Source organism: Pelophylax lessonae (genome assembly GCF_965119305.1).
Source record: "Pelophylax lessonae genome assembly, chromosome: 4".
NCBI lineage: Eukaryota > Metazoa > Chordata > Amphibia > Anura > Ranidae > Pelophylax > Pelophylax lessonae.
The window spans coordinates 654,978,296-654,999,053 of NC_138771.1; the positions used below are offsets into that span (position 1 = coordinate 654,978,296).

Sequence of the window (20,758 nt, forward strand, 5' to 3'; positions counted from 1 at the left end):
AACACTGTACTCATAAAGGGATGGACATGGTCAGCAACAATACTCAGGTAGGCCGTGGCATTTAAACCATGCTCAATTAGTACTAAGGGGCCCAAAGTGTGCCAAGAAAATATGCCCCACACCATTACACCATCACCACAAGCCTGAACCGGTGATACAAGGCAGGATGGATCCATGCACCAAATTCTGACCCTACCATCTGAATGTCACAGCTGAAATTGAGACTCATCAGACCAGGCAATGTTTTTCCAATCTTCTATTGTCCAATTTTAGTGAGCCTGTGTGAATTGTAGCCTCAGTTTCCTGTTCTTAGCTGACAGGAGTGGCGCCCGGTGTGGTATTCTGCTGCTGTAGCCCATCTGCTTCAAGGTTCGATGTGTTGTGCATTCAGAGATGTTATTCTGCATATCTTTGTTGTAACAAGTGGTTATTTGAATTACTGCTGGAACCAGTCTGCCTATTCTCCTCTGACCTCTGACATCAACCATTTTCCTCCACACAAATGCCACTCACTGGATATTTTCTCTTTTCCCCACCATTCTCTGTAAACCTGAGAGATGGTTGTGTGTGAAAATCCCAGAAATACTCAGACCAGCCCGTCTGGCACCAACAACCATGCCACGTTCAAAGTCACTTAAATATCCTTTCTTCTCTATTTTTATGCTCAGTTAAAACTTCAGCAAGTTGTCTTTACCACATCTAGATGCCTACATGCATTGAGTTACTGCCATGTGATTGGCTGATTAGCACTTTGTGTTACCAATGAATTAAACAGGTCTACCTAATAAAGTGGCTGTTGAGTGTATATACATTTGGACCAATCTTACGCATTGATTTGGCCTTCTAGCACAATCTAAGAGTCTCCTTGGTGATATCTACAGACAACACACTCCGAGTATTAAACAGGTGATTGGTCATACACAATCAACCACTAAATCCTTTATTCCAGACAAACATTATCAGTAGATGTAGGTGTGGGTTTACTTTTGGAGTGGAGACTTTTGCCCAGTGAATGTTGACCAAGCTTAGTCAACACTGTGAAGCTGCTTGCACATTGTACCAAATCATGAGGAAGAGAAATGAGAAAGGAAAGGTGTTTTTGTTCAACAAGATTGCAGGACTATAGTGAACACACCTTCACCTTATTTACTAAGCTCAGTCAGGCCAGTCTCTATTCCCTCTGTAAATACAATGCAGATATTTCCTTTCTTCACAAGAAGTAAAATATTGCATTGTGTTGTGTTGTGTTAGGCTCCTTTCACACGGAGCGAAGTCCACTATACTCAGCAGGGTTCTGTGGACAGATCCTCGGCCGAATCCGAACTGAACGGGATGGATGTCATTGTTTTATCATCTATGCTCATTCAGTTTGTTGGCAGTGGACAGAGGCGGACCTGTGACAGGTCCATGGGCAGCCTGATGTACGGCTTTATTGTCCATTTACACTTTGTTGTCTGTTTACATGGTGGACCTGATCGGCAGAGATGTATAGTAACTAAGTAGAACTACTTCACTACTGTACTTAAGTACCGAAAAGGCGGTATCTGTACTTTCCTGGAGTAGAATTTTTTTCTCCTACTTCCACTTTTACTTCACTACATTTTTTCAATGATTTCAATACTTCTACTCCGATATTTTTTTTTTGTGCTTCATAGTTACTCATTACAATTATCAGGCTCCGTTCACATGTAGGCGTTTTGGGGCGTTTTTGGGGAGTTTTTCTGCTCTAGAATCAGCTCTCAAAACGCCCAACAAGACAAATCCCATTCATTTCAATGGCCCCTGTTCACATCTGAGCGTTTTGTTGCTGTTAGCAAAACGCCCAACGCTCAAAAAAGTACATGAGCTTCTTTTTGGGCAGATTACAGGCGTTTTCTATTGGTTTCTATTCAATCTAAAAACGCCTGCACAAAAAACGCCTGTAAAACGCCTGCAAAAACGCCCATAAAAACGCCTGAAAAAACGCCTAAAAAACGCCTGTAATTAGCAACGCCAAGATGTGAACGTAGCCTAAAAATTACCACTGCCAGAACAGTAGATGGCAGGTTTCATGAAGCTCAAAACGTGTGTATTATCAGCGCATACGAAAATAAAAGCTACTGTATGTATAAATAAAAGCTGCATTTGAAATAATAAAAAACAATATGATGTTCAAACTTTTGACTTCTTTCCTTAATAACTACATAACACAGTACTTGTACTTTTACTTTCAGTACTTGAGTAGCAATTTTTTTTCAAAACTACTGGTACTTTTACTTTCAGTACTTGAGTAGCAAAAACTACTTGCAATACTTAATACAAAAAATGTTGAATACTTTAGTACTTCTACTTAAGTCACTTTTTGTTCGAGCACTTCCACTTCTACTCAAGTCACTTTTTGATCGAGCACTTGCACTTTTAATCAAGTATGGGTTTTGAGTACTTTATACAACTCTGCTGATCGGAAAACCCATGTCAAAGGGACCTTATTGTCCTGGCCTCTTGGAATGTCAATGAAATGTAGCACTGCCCCCTTGAGGACTGCTGGATCTCACACTTACGGGTCCCCCTGGGCGACCATTCGCAACTTTAACATTAACAGTCTCTCACTTTTCTTCTTGGCTCATTCAATAAACAGTCCAGGGGTATGTAGTTGTTTTTGTGTTTATTGATAAATTAGGGATGGGAGATGGGAATAGTGGGATACTCTGAATTAACTATGCACAAGATTTGGGGACCTCTATCTCTTGATACAGCCAGGCTGTTGATCCACCTTGCCACTGAGGTAAATTTAATTTAGTCTCTTTCCCAGATGACTTGATGAACTGATTTTATCTTCAGGACACTCTCCTTAGTATCCTCCTTCTTGCTTGCTGACTCCGGTCCACTGACTATCCTACTCCTGGGGTGGCACCCCTCAGGTCAGGCCCCTTGATACGAACCCCTGTACTCACAATACTGTTTTTCCAGAGTCTCCAGTGTCTCCCCCTCAGTCAGCTCTCCTGAACCTCTGGGTTCAGCTCCACTCCTCTGCCCCTTAGGACGACCTCCTGAGGCCATGTGCCACTGCTACAGAGGAGGAGGCAGCCGTCACCCTCCCTCCGGGACTCTGCTCACCAGCCAAAGACCCCGCAGCACATGTGCTCCTGGCTTTTATACAGTATCCTAGAATGCACCGAGGTGACCTTCCCCTGCCAATCACCAGGACTATACCAAAGCCTATGCATCCATTTGTCAGGTTTCCTCCCATTGTCCAACATGCCTCCCTATTGGACAAGTGTGAAACACTCTCTAGACAGAATGAATCGCATACTGAGCACAATAGGCAGACCTCACTAACAGATCCTGCTCTCCAATAAGCCGAGAACAATATAGATTTGTCTGCTGCTCCACTGATAGGCAGATAGAGCCAAAAACTATACTCTCTCACTAGCACCTACCTAGGAGGGTGCTACAGAAACATTGTCTCATAAACCAAAAAAAAAACAACTTTTTTCTCTCTTGATGAATTTTGTATTTGATTCCTCCTGAAGATCCATACCTGACCCAATGTCTGGTATAGAATTTTTCCTGGGGACCCTACAATGTGTTTTTGTATGATTCGCTTTAAAATTCATAGGAGACCTGAAGGGTCTGGTGTGAATTATGAGGAACTTCACGCCTTTTGTTGAACTACCTGCCAACTGGTCCATGCAGCTTTACTGCTACAGGACGGCCGTTCTGCGCAGAATCATGCATGTATATGTGATTCTGCATTGCCGGCAGGGGGCACATGCACGCACCTCTGGCGCTCCGGCTATTCTGTGATTAGTCACAGCACCAGCCGATAAGCGGGTCATGGCCAATGGATGGCCGCCAGCACCCACTGATCAGAGGAGGAAGACTGAACAGAGCTCTGTCTATGTAAACAATACAGAGTTCTGTCCTTTCAGCTGGGATATATCGGTTTTTGTTTCCCTGCAGGGGAAAAATCCGGCACATTCCTTAGAAAAAGCAGCACGCAGTACACACAAACACTAGTTAGGCACACATTTAACCCTTTGATTGCCCCAAATGTTTATCCCCTTCCCAGCCAGTGCCATTAGTACAGTGACAGTGTAAATATTTTGATCACTGGTTTCCAAAAATTGTCAGTTTCAGATTGTCCACCATACTATCACAGTCCCGCTATAAGTCACTGATTGCCGCCATTACTAGTATAAATAAAATAAAAATAACCAAACATTCCAATATATATATATACCATCATTTGTAGAGGCTAAAATGTTTGTGTAAACCAATCAATATACGCTTATTGGGATTTTTCTTTTACCAAAAATATGTAGCAGAATACATATTGGCCTAAATTTAAGAAGTTTAAAATGTATTGGGTTTTTGTTTTTTCTAAATTTTTGGTCTTTCGTTTTTAGTGAAAAAAATTAAAAACCCAGTGTTTTGTGGGGGGAAAACATAATACCATTTTCTTTTTGAGAACAGCATTGCATGACTGTGCAATTGTCAGTTAAAGTAACGCAGTGCCAAAAAGCAAAAAATGCCCTGGTCATAAAGGGGGGTAAATCTTCCGGGGGGCAAGTGGTTTAATATCCAGGCCACTTTGTTTACATTTCCCAGTCAGTAAATGAATGGGATTGGATGACATTACTGGTTGAGAAGAACACTTAGTTCCTTAACAGCCTTGAAAGCAGAAAAAGGAAGCTGCCATATAGAGCATCTGGAAAGTATTCACAGCGCTTCACTTTTTCCACATTTTGTTATGTTACAGCCTTATTGCAAACCAGATTACATTCATTATTTTCCTCAAAATTCTACAAACAACATCCCATAATGACAATGTGAAAGAAGTTTGTTTGAAATCTTTGCAAATTTATAAACAACAAAAAACAAAAAAAAAATCCCATGTACAAAACTGTTCACAGCCTTTGCTCAATACTTTGTTGAAGCACCTTTGGCACCAATTACAGCCTCAAGTCTTTTTGAGTATGATGCTACAAGCTTGGTACACCTATTTTTTGGGCGATTCTCTCGTTCCTCTTTGCAGGATCTCTCAAGCTTCATCAGGTTGGATGGGGAGCGTCAGTGCACAGCTGTTTTCAGATCTCTCAAGAGATAGTCAATCGGGTTTAAGTCTGGGCCCAGGCTGAGGCCATTCAAGGACATTCACAGAGTTGTCCCATAGTCACGACTTTGTTATATTGGTTGTGTGCTTTCGCCCCAGTCTGAGGTCCAGAGCGCTCTGGGGCAGGTTTTCATCAAGGATGTCTCTGTACATTGCTGCATTCATCTTTCCCTCAACCCTGACTAGTCTCCCAGTTCCTGCCGCTGAAAAACATCCCCACAGCATGATGCTGCCACCCCCATGCTTCACTGTAGGGATGGTATTGGCCAGGTGATGAGCAGTGCCTGGTTTCCTCCAGAAATTACGCATGCCAGTCAGACCAAAGAGTTCAATCTTTGTTTCTTTAGACCAGAGAATCTTGTTTCTCATGGTCTGAGTGTCCTTCAGGGGCCTTTTGGCAAACTCAAGGTGGGCTGTCATGTGCCTTTTACTGAGGAGTGGGTTCTGTCTGGACACTCTACCATCCAGGCCTGATTGGTGGAGTGATGCAGAGATGGTTGTTCTTCTGGAAGGTTCTCCTCTCTCCACAGAGAAATGCTGAAGCTCTGTCAGAGTGACCACCAGGTTCTTAGTCACTAAGGTCCTTCACCCCTTATAGCTCACTTTGACCGCACGGCCCGCTCTAGATGAGTCCTGGTGGTTCCAAACGTCTCCCATTTACGGATGATAAAGGCCAATGTGCTCATTGGGATATTTCTCTACCCTTCCCCGGATCTGTGCCTCCATACAATCCTGTCTCGGAGGTCTACAGACAATTCCTTGGACTTCATGGCTTGGTTTGTGCTCTGACATGCATTCTAAACCGTCGAACCTTATATAGACAGGTGTGTGGCTTTACAAATCATGTCCAATCAATTTAATTTACCACATGTGGACTCAAATCAAGCTGTAGAAACATCTCAAGGATGATTAGTGGAAAGAGAATGCACCTGAGCTCAATTTTGAGTATCATGGCAAAGGCTGTGATACTTATGTACATGGGATTTTTTAGTTCTTTTATTTTTAACAAATTTTCCCAGATTTCAAACAAACTTTTTTTGTTGTTGTCATTATGGGGAATTGTTTGAAGATTTATGAAGAAAATAATGAAGGTAATCGAGTTTGGAATAAGGCTGTAACATTACAAAATGTGGAAAAAGTGGAGCGCTGTAAATACTTTCCGGATGCACTGTATGTAGTAGCAGTGAACTATTATATATGATGTTTGGCTCCTGCCAAACTGGCTTAAAATCTGGGGCTTAAATGAACACCAACAACGTTCAGTCTGAACCTGGACCCTTATTTAACCACTTCTGGACCGGAAAGTTTTAGCCCCTTATTGACCAGGCCATTTTTTGCGATTCGGCACTACGTTACTTTAACGGACAATTGCGCAGTCATTCGATGCTGTACCCAAATAAAATTGATGTCCTTTTTTTCCCCACAAATAGAGCTTTCTTTTGGTAGTATTTTATCACCTGTGCAATTTTTATGTTTGTGCTATAAACAAAAAAAGAGTTACAATTCTGAAAAAAAAAAAAAAAATATATTTTTCACATTCTGCTATAAAACATTTCCTATAAAAAAAAATGTAAAATTCAAATTTTTTCATCATTTTAGGCCAATTTGTTTTCAGCTACATATTTTTGGTAAAAAAAAAATCCCAATAAGCATATATTAATTGGTTTGAGCAAAAGTTATCGCGTCTACAAACTACAAACTGTAATTTTTCATTATATATTTTTTACTAGTAATGGCAGCGATCTGCGATTGTTAGTGGGACTGCGACATTGTGGCGGACAGATCAGACACCTAACTGACAGTTTTGGGGAGACCAGTGACATTACTACAATAATCAGTGCTAAAAATATGCACTGTTACTGTAATAATGACACTGGCAGGGAAGGGGTTAACCCAGGGGCGATCAAAGGCATAAGTGTGAGCCTAGGGGAGTGTTTTCTAACTGTATGGGGGAGGGACTCGTGGAATCAACACAGAGACCTGTGATCCTAAATAGGAGGATCACAGGCGCTCTGTGATCATTCCAGAGAGAACAACAGTCTGCTGTGTTTACAACAGCAGACCACCATTCTCTCTCAGCGGGTAGCGATCGCGAGTGCCGGTGGCTATCGCAGCCACTGGTCCCGTGCTTCCTAATGGGGATGGGTGCACGCCTCCGGCGGCGCACGCAGGAGCTCCCAGGAGCATTCCCGCGAACCGACGTACCCATACGTGGGTTTGCGCAGCCGAGCCAGCCTACCGCAGTATATCTGCGGTAGGCAGTCAGCAAGTGGTTAAGCATGCAGCCTTGCTGGATAGAAGTGATGGGCCGAACACCCCCCTGTTCGGTTCACACCAGAACATCTCGAACAGAAAAAAAGTTCTAGCGAACATGCAAACTCTATTAAAGTCTATGGGACACAAACATGAAAAATCAAAAGTCCTCATTGTAAAGGCTTATATGCAAGCCATATTGCCATAAAAATTGTATGGGGACCTGGGTACTACCCTGGGGGACATGTACCAATGCAAGAAAAATTTTTAAAACTATCCTCTTTACAGGAGAAGTGATTTTAATGTTCCCATAAGTGAAACAAAAAAATGAAAATTTCCTTTAAATATTGTGCCTGGGGGGTCCCCTTAACCACTTTTAGACCGGAGGATTTTCTTGCTTAACTTCCAGGCCACTTTTTTCAACTTGGCACTGCGCGACTTTAACTAACAATTGTGCAGTCATACAATGCTGTACCCAAACAAAATTTATGTCCTTTTTTCCCACAAACAGAGCTTTCTTTTGTAGGTATTTGATCACCATTGACCGTCACCGTTGTCATTGAAATGATATATTGCTCACGCATGCCATGGGCATATGTGTATTTACACCCCAAAATATATTCTGCTGCTTCTCCTGAGTACAGGGATACCACATGTGTGAGACTTTTTGGGAGCCTAGCTGTATATGGGACCCCGATAACCAATCACCACCTTCAGAATTTCACAGGGCGTAAATTTCTCAATCACCCCATGTGTGAGACTTTTTTGCAGTCTAGCCGCGTACAGGACCCCGAAAACCAATCACCACCTTTAGGCTTTCCAAGTGCGTAAATTTTTGATTTCACTCCTTACTACCTATCACAGTTTTGAAGGCCCTGAAATGCCAAGATAGCACAAAACCCCCCCAAATTACCCCATTTTGCAAAGTAGACACTCCGAGCTATTTGCTGAAAGGCATGTTGAGTGTTTTGCAGATCTCACTTTTTGTCACAAGGTTTTGGAAATTGAAAAAAGAGGGAAAAAAATACATTTTCCTTTTCTTTTCTTCATTTTCCAAAATAAATGAGAGCTGCAAAATACTCGCCATGCCTCTCAGCAAATAGCTTGGAGTGTCTACTTTGCCAAATGGGGTCATTTGGGGGGGGGGGGGTTGTGCTATCTTGGCATTTCATGGCCTTCAAAACTGTGATAGGTAGTACACAGATAGGGTCCCAAAAAGTCTCATACATGTGGTATCCCTGTACTCAGGAGAAGCAGCAGAATGTATTTTGGGGTCTCATTCCACATATACACATGGAATGCATGAGCAATATATCATTTAGTGACAACTTTGTGTAAAAAGAAAAAAAAAACAAATTGTCACCTTCCCAAAACTTAGGGCAAAATATAAAATACTCCATGGACTCAATATGCCTCTCAGCAAATAGGAATCACCAATTCCCTCAATAGTGGAGCAATATCAGAAAGTAGAGATAAACTAGGTCAATCTATGTGTAAAATCAATAGTGTCCCATATGTAAATCAAAACATCAAAAAATCTTAAAACTTATAAAAACCAGCGTATATATACAATGCGTACAATCAGTGGGTATAAAGTGCAACAAGAAAAGTGCAATAGTGAATATCAGGAGTGCAATGATGAAATGATAAAAAATTAGTTAAAATAACCAATCATAAATAGGTAACCATATCATCACAATCAATAAATATCACCGTAAAAAATTCTAATAAATATAAGTGCAAATTAAAGTGCATATATATATAGCTGCCAAAAAAAATATATATACACGTGCAAAGGTGTAAAAAAGTGAAAATGATCAAATTGATCTTCCTGCTATACAGCTGTGCAAAAGAAACGGCAGCACAAAAATTGTGGTGTCCTTTTAAATTATGAAGCAAATAAATCAAAACACAAGTGCAATCCAAGATGAACAATTTAATAACTACACCAAATACTTACCAGAAACTGAGAACAAATCCTAGGAGAGAATACAGAGAGAAACTGAAAGGGTATATAGAGAAAGGTAAAAAATTAGGCATACTCACTGACAAAGAAGCTAAATACCTACTCCCGTCCTCATCTAAGACACCAGTGATGTACTACCTCCCGAAGATCCACAAAAAACTGGAGAATAGTGTTGAGCGAACACGGACTGTATTATTCGTGTTCGTACCGAATAATTGGATTTTTTGTACCCGAACACGGACACGGACACTTTACTGTATGTTCGGGTAAAAATCCGTGTTCGGTCGTTTTATTTCCGGGTTTTGCATGCTTTGGCGCTCTTTTCATGGCGGGCTTTCAACAGCCAATCAACAATCGTTTAACTGGTGTGCCTTAAGCCATCCCAGCCATGCCTGCAAATGTCTCAGTAGCTGTGATTGGCCGTCTGAAGCATGTGACCAAGTCTTTATAAGTTCGAGGCAGCCGCAGCGGCGTCATTATGCTGCTTAGATTCAGGGACAGAGCACACATCAACGTGCTGGCTGCTGATTAGGGAAAGATAGGCAGGAAAAAACCATTTGTGTCCGGATAGAATTGAGGGACAGGTCGGAGTGTTTAGGCAGGGCGAGTTGTAGGCATTTTAGGGATAGAGTCTGCTGAATTATAGGGTCAGTGTCTTCTACAAACTACAATCGATATTGCTGTGTGGGGGGTGGGGTCTGCACTCAATCCTGATCTACGATCTCTTCTCAATCCTGTTAGGGACAGAGTCTGCTGAATTTTAGGGAAACTGTGTTCTACAAACTACAATCGATATTGCTGTGTGGTGTGGGATTGGAGATAGGCAGGTGTCAGTGATCCACATCCATTTTTCTGTGTGTGAGCTGCAGTGAACACAATCTTTTTGGGCTGCAGTGAACACAATCTTTTTGGGCTGCAGTGAACACAATCTTTTTGGGCTGCAGTGAACACAATCTTTTTGGGCTGCAGTGAACACAATCTTTTTGGGGTGCAGTGAACAAAATCTTTTTGGGGTGCAGTGAACACAATCCTTTTTGGTGTGCAGTGAACACAATCTTTGTGGGGTGCAGTGAACAAAATCCTTTGTGGGGTGCAGTGAACACAATCTTTTTGGGGTGCAGTGAACAAAATCCTTTTTGGGGTGCAGTGAACAACATCCTTTTTGGGGTGCAGTGAACACAATCTTTTTGGGGTGCAGTGAACAAAATCCTTTGTGGGGTGCAGTGAACACAATCTTTTTGGGGTGCAGTGAACACAATCTTTTTGGGGTGGAGTGAACAACATCCTTTTTGGGGTGCAGTGAACAAAATCCTTTTTGGGGTGCAGTGAACAAAATCATTTTTGGGGTGCAGTGAACACAATCTTTTTGGGGTGCAGTGAACACAATCTTTGTGGGGTGCAGTGAACACAATCTTTTTGGGGTGGAGTGAACAACATCCTTTTTGGGGTGCAGTGAACAACATCCTTTTTGGGGTGCAGTGAACACAATCTTTTTGGGGTGCAGTGAACACAATCTTTGTGGGGTACAGTGAACAGAATCTTTGTGGGGTGCAGTGAACACAATCTTTGGGGGGTACAGTGAACACAATCTTTGTGAGGTGCAGTGAACACAATCTTTGTGGGGTGCAGTGAACACAATCATTGTGGGGTGCAGTGAACTCAATCTTTGTGGGGTACAGTGAACACAATCTCATACTTCTGAAGGTTTGAGGGTGCTGCCTGTTCCATACTCCCCCTACTCCTCATCTAGCCTTTTAGGGGTACAAACAATAGTAATTGGGGCCTAGTGTGGTTGTGTACGTGTGATATACATACACTTTTTTGGGATCATATTTTCTATTCCGCTATTTAATCAAAAACCTTTGGGGATCAGTTAAATTGGGGGATAGTCTGTGTTGGTACGTGTGAGAGAGATCCACCTTTCCAAGTTGTTGGGGTTCATCTCATACTTCTGAAGGTTTGAGGGTGCTGCCTGTTCCATACTCCCCCTACTCCTAGCCTTTTAGGGGTACAAACAATAGTAATTGGGGCCTAGTGTGGTTGTGTACGTGTGATATACATACACTTTTTTGGGATCATATTTTCTATTCCGCTATTTAATCAAAAACCTTTGGGGATCAGTTAAATTGGGGGATAGTCTGTGTTGGTACGTGTGAGAGAGATCCACCTTTCCAAGTTGTTGGGGTTCATCTCATACTTCTGAAGGTTTGAGGGTGCTGCCTGTTCCATACTCCCCCTACTCCTAGCCTTTTAGGGGTACAAACAATAGTAATTGGGGCCTAGTGTGGTTGTGTACGTGTGATATACATACACTTTTTTGGGATCATATTTTCTATTCCGCTATTTAATCAAAAACCTTTGGGGATCAGTTAAATTGGGGGATAGTCTGTGTTGGTACGTGTGAGAGAGATCCACCTTTCCAAGTTGTTGGGGTTCATCTCATACTTCTGAAGGTTTGAGGGTGCTGCCTGTTCCATACTCCCCCTACTCCTAGCCTTTTAGGGGTACAAACAATAGTAATTGGGGCCTAGTGTGGTTGTGTACGTGTGATATACATACACTTTTTTTGGATCATATTTTCTATTCCGCTATTTAATCAAAAACCTTTGGGGATCAGTTAAATTGGGGGATAGTCTGTGTCGGTACGTGTGAGAGAGATCCACCTTTCCAAGTTGTTGGGGTTCATCTCATACTTCTGAAGGTTTGAGGGTGCTGCCTGTTCCATACTCCCCCTACTCCTCATCTAGCCTTTTAGGGGTACAAACAATAGTAATTGGGGCCTAGTGTGGTTGTGTACGTGCGAGATACATACACTTTTTTTGATCATATTTCCTATTCCGCTATTCAATAAAAACCTTTGAGGATCAGTTGAATTGCGGGATAGTCTGTGTCGGTACGTGTGAGAGAGATCCACCTTTCCAAGTTGTTGGGGTTCATCTCATACTTCTGAAGGTTTGAGGGTGCTGCCTGTTCCATACTCCCCCTACTCCTCATCTAGCCTTTTAGGGGTACAAACAATAGTAATTGGGGCCTAGTGTGGTTGTGTACGTGTGATATACATACACTTTTTTTGGATCATATTTTCTATTCCGCTATTTAATCAAAAACCTTTGGGGATCAGTTAAATTGGGGGATAGTCTGTGTTGGTACGTGTGAGAGAGATCCACCTTTCCAAGTTGTTGGGGTTCATCTCATACTTCTGAAGGTTTGAGGGTGCTGCCTGTTCCATACTCCCCCTACTCCTCATCTAGCCTTTTAGGGGTACAAACAATAGTAATTGGGGCCCAGTGTGGTTGTGTACGTGTGATATACATACACTTTTTTGGGATCATATTTTCTATTCCGCTATTTAATCAAAAACCTTTGGGGATCAGTTAAATTGGGGGATAGTCTGTGTCGGTACGTGTGAGAGAGATCCACCTTTCCAAGTTGTTGGGGTTCATCTCATACTTCTGAAGGTTTGAGGGTGCTGCCTGTTCCATACCCCCCCTACTCCTCATCTAGCCTTTTAGGGGTACAAACAATAGTAATTGGGGCCTAGTGTGGTTGTGTACGTGCGAGATACATACACTTTTTTTGATCATATTTCCTATTCCGCTATTCAATAAAAACCTTTGAGGATCAATTGAATTGCGGGATAGTCTGTGTCGGTACGTGTGAGAGAGATCCACCTTTCCAAGTTGTTGGGGTTCATCTCATACTTCTGAAGGTTTGAGGGTGCTGCCTGTTCCATACTCCCCCTACTCCTCATCTAGCCTTTTAGGGGTACAAACAATAGTAATTGGGGCCTAGTGTGGTTGTGTACGTGTGATATACATACACTTTTTTTGGATCATATTTTCTATTCCGCTATTTAATCAAAAACCTTTGGGGATCAGTTAAATTGGGGGATAGTCTGTGTTGGTACGTGTGAGAGAGATCCACCTTTCCAAGTTGTTGGGGTTCATCTCATACTTCTGAAGGTTTGAGGGTGCTGCCTGTTCCATACTCCCCCTACTCCTCATCTAGCCTTTTAGGGGTACAAACAATAGTAATTGGGGCCCAGTGTGGTTGTGTACGTGTGATATACATACACTTTTTTGGGATCATATTTTCTATTCCGCTATTTAATCAAAAACCTTTGGGGATCAGTTAAATTGGGGGATAGTCTGTGTCGGTACGTGTGAGAGAGATCCACCTTTCCAAGTTGTTGGGGTTCATCTCATACTTCTGAAGGTTTGAGGGTGCTGCCTGTTCCATACCCCCCCTACTCCTCATCTAGCCTTTTAGGGGTACAAACAATAGTAATTGGGGCCTAGTGTGGTTGTGTACGTGTGATATACATACACTTTTTTTGGATCATATTTTCTATTCCGCTATTTAATCAAAAACCTTTGGGGATCAGTTAAATTGGGGGATAGTCTGTGTCGGTACGTGTGAGAGAGATCCACCTTTCCAAGTTGTTGGGGTTCATCTCATACTTCTGAAGGTTTGAGGGTGCTGCCTGTTCCATACCCCCCCTACTCCTCATCTAGCCTTTTAGGGGTACAAACAATAGTAATTGGGGCCTAGTGTGGTTGTGTACGTGCGAGATACATACACTTTTTTTGATCATATTTCCTATTCCGCTATTCAATAAAAACCTTTGAGGATCAATTGAATTGCGGGATAGTCTGTGTCGGTACGTGTGAGAGAGATCCACCTTTCCAAGTTGTTGGGGTTCATCTCATACTTCTGAAGGTTTGAGGGTGCTGCCTGTTCCATACTCCCCCTACTCCTCATCTAGCCTTTTAGGGGTACAAACAATAGTAATTGGGGCCCAGTGTGGTTGTGTACGTGTGATATACATACACTTTTTTTGGATCATATTTTCTATTCCGCTATTTAATTTAACTGGGCCTCCATGCGAGACCTGTGTGCCTTGTTGCGCTGTTTTGAGTACTCCACCAACATGGCCAGTGGCAATGACGCCGTTCTCAGCTTAACTATCCCACTTCTATGCCTCCTTGAAAAAACAATTCGGGCGATGATGGAAGAGGATGTGGCACAGGATGAGGAGGAGGAGGAGGATGAAGAGGTAACATTTCCAAGGCTTTCAGGGCAGTCATTCGCAAGGGGCTCCGAGGGTGGGTTCCTGCACACGCAAACGCCAGGGACGCAATTGTCCAGCAGGGGCACAGTTCTGGAGGATGAGGAGGAGGAGGAGCTGGAGGAGGAGATGGAACCATGTTCACAGCAGGGTGGCACCCAGGCCAGCTCATGGCCATCACTGGTGCGTGGCTGGGGGGATACAGAGGACACGGACGATACACCTCCCACAGAGGACAGCCTTTCGTTGCCTCTGGGCAGCCTGGCACACATGAGCGATTACATGCTGCAGTGTCTCCACAACGACCGCCGAGTTGCCCACATTCTAACTTGTGCTGATTACTGGGTGGCCACGCTGCTGGATCCCCGTTACAAGGACAACGTACCGTCCTTAATTCACTCACTGGAGCGCGATCGCAAGATGCGCGAGTACAAGCGCACGCTGGTAGACGCCATGCTGCTGGCATTCCCATCTGACAGCGGGGCCACAGTGGAAGCACAAGGCAGAGGAGGAGGAGGAGGAGGTCGCCAACGCAACCAGGGCACCGCCAGCACCTCAGAAGGCAGGGTTAGCATGGCCGAAATGTGGAAAAGCTTTGTCAGCACGCCACAACAAACAGCAGCACCAGCAGCTCAGATGGAACGTCTTAGCAGGAGGCAGCATTTTACCAACATGGTGGAGCAGTATGTGTGCACACGCCTACATGTAGTGAATGACGGGTCTGCCCCCTTCAACTTCTGGGTCTCCAAATTGGGCACATGGCTTGAGCTTGCCCTTTACGCCTTGGAGGTGCTGGCGTGCCCTGCAGCCAGTGTATTATCTGAACGGGTATTTAGCACGGCTGGGGGCGTTATAACAGACAAGCGCAGCCGCCTGTCCAGAGACAATGTGGACAAGCTCACGTTCATTAAAATGAACCAGGCATGGATCCCACGGGACTTTTCCGTACCTTATGCAGAATAGCAATGGATACCGACCTTACCCACCCATTGTTCCATTTTTGCTCTTTCTCACTCTTTTGGGGTGTACCCTCATTTAAAATTTTTGAAAAGAAGCAGTGTTGGCTACCTCGTCCTCCTCCTCAGGGCCAGATTAATGTAGGGGCTATTGGAGCTGCAGCTCCAGGCCCCTACCTTTTATATAGGCCCCGGGTTGGCCATATTCACTGTTACCGCTCTTCTGTCACTTGTAAACACAGAAGTCTGGCTTCTATGCTCGCTTCCCCAGGCAGCACCCTCAGAACCTCCCCACACAGCGTGAAGGCCGGACAAGGAGGGACAGTTGGCGATGCATGGATGTGTTTATGGGCTTCAGAGACAGCATCCCATGTTGAATTAGGCATGCATGGCTGCACCCTTCCTCCTCTGGGTGCATGGCAAGGCACGGCCCTTAAGGCCCTTCAAAATCCTCAGCACCAAGCCCATGATGCTGTTAATCCGGCCCTGGTCCTCCTCCACCGCCGCTTCCACCTACACCGCCCATAGGTGTGCGCAGCCTATTGCATTAAGGTGTGCACCCCAAAGTTGAAATACACATGCATGTGTTTGCCAGCAGGGAGAGTAATGTATCGGGGCCATGTACCTGTAGGCAAGGAGAAATAGAGCAGAGCAGGTCCCAGGGAGATCTTTCCCATCTCCTCACTGGCAATGCTATGTGCCCTAGGTGATTAGGGTGTGCCCAGGCACACCCAGCACACCCTGTGCGCACGCCTATGTCACCGCCACATCCACCACCACCTCAACCTCCCTCCTACTCCATATGGGCCTCGTCCTTCAGAGATGAAGAAGAACATTGTTTTATTTTTCTGTTTTTTTTTTGTTGTTTTAAGTTATTTCCCTATCCACATTTGTTTGCAGAGCACTTGCCATGCTCTTAATTACGTTTTGCTGCCATTTGCAGCACTCTAGCCCTTTCCTTTGGTGTTTTAGAGCCATTTTAGTGCCTTAAAGTTCGGGTCCCCATTGACTTCAATGGGGTTCGGTGTCCGGGAAAAGTTCGGTAAAAGTCCGGGACACGGACCCGGACTTTTTTTTAAAGTTCGGCCGAACCCGTCGAACACGGACATCTAGGTGTTCGCTCAACCCTACTGGAGAAGCCTCCGGGCAGACCCATCATTAGTGGGGTAGATTCCCTTTTCTCCAGACTGGGAGAGTATCTGGACAAATATCTCCAACCCTTAGTACCAAAAGGGAAATCCTACCTAAAGGACAGTGCACAACTTATTAGGGAACTACAAAACCTTGAAGTAGATGAGCAGTGTTTTTTAGTAACAGTGGATGCTAATTCACTGTATACTAGCATTAAGCAACAGGATGGTCTGAAAGGGGTGAAAAGAGCACTACATCTAGATTCAGATTTTAAACAAACACAGATAAAATATATTTTAGAGGGGTTACAACTGGCCATGTCCCACAATTATTTTTGGCACTCAAAGGATTTCTATGTCCAAACCAAGGGAGTGGCGATGGGAGCGAGATACGCACCAAGCGTAGCAAACTTATTTATGAACCTGTTGGAAGAGGAACTTATTTATTCCACCCATAGACCGCACCTGAGCTTCTACCGTAGATATATAGATGATATCTTTATGATATGGAAAGGACCCCAAGATACACTAGACACCTTTATTAATGAGCTAAATAACAATCAATACGGCATCAAATTCACGGGACACCAGGATCCAACACAAGTAGACTTTTTAGACTTACAAATTTTTAAAGACAATGGGAAACTGAGCACACGCACTTTTTTCAAACCAACAGATAAAAACGGGTATATCCCTACATCAAGTTGCCACCATCCTAAGTGGAAACATAATATACCCAAAGGACAATACATGCGACTGAGAAGAAATTGCGGAAAAATCGAGGAGTATGACATACAAGCAAATACACTCACCGAGAAGTTTATCGAAAAAGGATATAATAAGAAAATACTGGAGACCACAAAGGAGAAAGTTAGAAATATGAAGAGAGACGAATTACTAAAAGAAAAACCTAGAGATAACAATAACACATTTGATATGGCCTTTATTACCGGTTTTAACCAACAACACAGACAAATGGAGAAAATCGTCAAAAAATACTGGCCGATTTTGAAAACAGACAGGACGCTAGCAAAAATCTTACCCAGACAACCGAAGTTCATATATCGAAAAGCACCAGCACTTAGAAACAGGTTAGTCCACAATGTGGTGGACCCACCCAAATCTATAAACATTTTTCCAGATTTAAAAGGATTTATAAGATGCAGGAAATGCTTAGCATGCAAAAACAACACAACACAACCAAGGAAGATGACAGAATTCAGATCTTGCTTTAACAAACGAAAGTTCAAGATCAATGAATTAATTACCTGCTCCAGTACACATGTGACATATGTCATAGAGTGCCCATGTCACAAACAATATGTGGGGAGAACCACAAGGCCATTGTATGTACGTATTAGAGAGCACATAAAAAAATATTAAAAATGGCTTCCCTAAACATGGCCTATCAAGACATTTTCTTGAAACACATAAAAACCCAAAAGGTCTATTATTTTACGGCATCGATACCATCAAAGCCCACTGGAGGGGAGAGAACAAAACTAGGAAGATCTCGAAAAATGAAACGAAGTGGATATTCCAATTAGAATCACTCCAGCCTGGAGGACTGAATCTTGACGTAGACCTTAACTGCTTTATTTCCAATCACTAATTAAATTTTAAGTCTAGGCTACCTGCATATCCTCCAAATGGTAGATATATATTAGGCCACAGTACATACAAAAACATGAGGAACCCTGTCTTTTATATATTTTTATATATTTTATATATATTTTATATATTTTTTACACTTTTATCTTTCTATAGAATTTTTTAACACACACACTAGGATATCAATCCAGCGACATTTTTGAACTGTGGATTTAAGCAAAAGGTCTAACAGGCCCATACACGGTTTTTTGAGATTCCTAACAACAGGATTAATTATGATGTTATAGTGATGATTTTATACATATACATTGTTAGACACGGGTTTGTTTTATGATGGTCCTTATATATGCATATGAATGTAAAGATTATATATCTGATCATGATATATTAGTCGTTCTGCTACAAGATACAGATTAGTAATAACAATATATGTATTAATTAAGTGTTGAGTGCTTACCAGACCACCGGTTATATTATATATTATACATTTACCACTCTTCCTATCTATAACTATAGCTAATGGTTGATTCTTAATCATTTTTAGCACCACTTCTTAGATTTTATTACCACATACATGTTATCTCCCATTGTTCTCCTTTTTAGACTCCAACATACACTTATTCGATTTTTATTTATTCAGACGAATGAATATATCAATCCCCCTTCTTTGCACATATATATATGGATCCCGCCACACATATATACTTATTCGATTTTAATTTATATTTATTCATTTATATACATCATTATAAATGAGTACATTATTCTCGTATTTCACATAATTGGTGTCCCCCATGTATTTTACAAATATTGTTACTTCAGATACTTTTATATCTACTATCACATATTACCCCATATAATTATATTTTTTAGTGTATTTTTACCTACATTGGCAATAAGTTTTAAACTAGTATTATGTCTTAAATTACCCATATGGCTTTCAAATGCACATCACTTCCCTTTAAAACTGTCCGATATGAACATTCCCTAACATATCTTTTTCAGTGTATTTATGCTAAACAACATACCATAAACTCCTTTTTACACTTTTTGATATATAATTAAAAATGCCTCCCATGCACTTTATCCGTGCTATGATTAAGTCCAGATTAAGTCCATATTTATCCCTTTTTAATTTTATTTATTTCATTAGTAATTATATAAATTTGTCCCTATAGCAGACACCGATGTGCCTACTATATACACACGTAATCATTTATTCAGCCTTCCAATCTCTACTTCCTGTTTTCTAACTAATAAAACATTTCTGCCCGGTAACTTCTGACAATTTATCCCCTAATTCTCTGATTGGCCACATACACTTCTATTAGAATAGGGATTTGAGATCCGTATTCTGCCTGGCAACAACTGACGAGCTATGGCGTGATTGGCTATAATGCCCAAGCTCAATATTTCCGGAACGGGTTGCCTGGTAACCACAGTACATTTAAGGAAACGGAGGCGACGTGGCTGGCGCTTCTCCAGATGACGTCAGTGAGACGAAACCGGTCGAGAGCGTGACCATGTCATTTCCGTTTTCTGAACCCGAGGCCTGGAACGCACATCCGGCGGTTGATGCGCACGCCATCCCCTAGCGTGCACCGCAAGTGAGGAGGTTGCGGTTCCTATGCCAGACGGGCATACGATAGGTTACACTTTTATGTGAGTACATGTCCTTCTTTTAATAATAAAGTGTTTTAAAACGATATTACACTATCGGAGGCTCCTTCCCTTTTCTTCTACATACCCTGGTACTGAATCGGAATTCATTATATCTACTGAGCTGACACCTGACTACTATGTAAGGAGAGAGACCGAGACCTTGGAACATCCTGATTGCCAGTGTATGGGAGCGATCCCTTATTATCGACCCGCTGTTTACCCCTGTAGGGGTAAGGGAATCTGGTAAGCGCAGGACCCCAGGCTCAGGGGAACACTTCTTCCTTCTGCCCATTCACCACACTCGGGGCATAGAAAATAGAGCACCATAATCACTATATATGGACTATACCATCTAGGACTTCTTTGGATCTGCCAGAATCACTGGGATTGCACTTGTGTTTTGATTTATTTGCTTCATAATTTAAAAGGACACCACAATTTTTGTGCTGCCGTTTCTTTTGCACAGCTGTATAGCAGGAAGATCAATTTGATCATTTTCACTTTTTTTTACACCTTTGCACGTGTATATATATTTTTTTTGGCAGCTATATATATATGCACTTTAATTTGCACTTATATTTATTAGAATTTTTTACGGTGATATTTATTGATTGTGATGATATGGTTACCTATTTATGATTGGATATTTTAACTAATTTTTTATCATTTCATCATTGCACTCCTGATATTCACTATTGCACTTTTCTTGTTGCACTTTATACCCACTGATCGTACGCATTGTATATATACGCTGGTTTTTATAAGTTTTAAGATTTTTTGATGTTTTGATTTACATATGGGACACTATTGATTTTACACATAGATTGACCTAGTTTACCAATTCATTGTTTTATATACCTTAAATCACAGTATATATAGTTTTATATAACTTAATTCAGGAGGCCAGGAACCATAAATTATATTCCCAATACCCCACCAGGCAGCGCCAATCACTTCTTCTCTCTTTTTTCATATTTAAATGCCCCTCTTTTAGGGTGGCATTTTTTGAAGGGGGCA

The 20,758-nt window shown here is 42.2% G+C and overlaps 1 protein-coding gene across 1 annotated transcript in view; it reads left to right on the forward strand.

Annotated features, from left to right (window-relative positions):
• The window catches only part of LOC309553047 (uncharacterized protein), a gene marked incomplete at both ends in the record, with an annotated part of 178,394 nt that overhangs the window by 127,966 nt on the left and 29,670 nt on the right, over positions 1–20,758 (forward strand). The window contains 1 exon segment of the mRNA XM_082253946.1: positions 16,563–17,559. Within this exon segment, the coding sequence (XP_082110072.1) occupies positions 16,563–17,559 (997 nt within the window).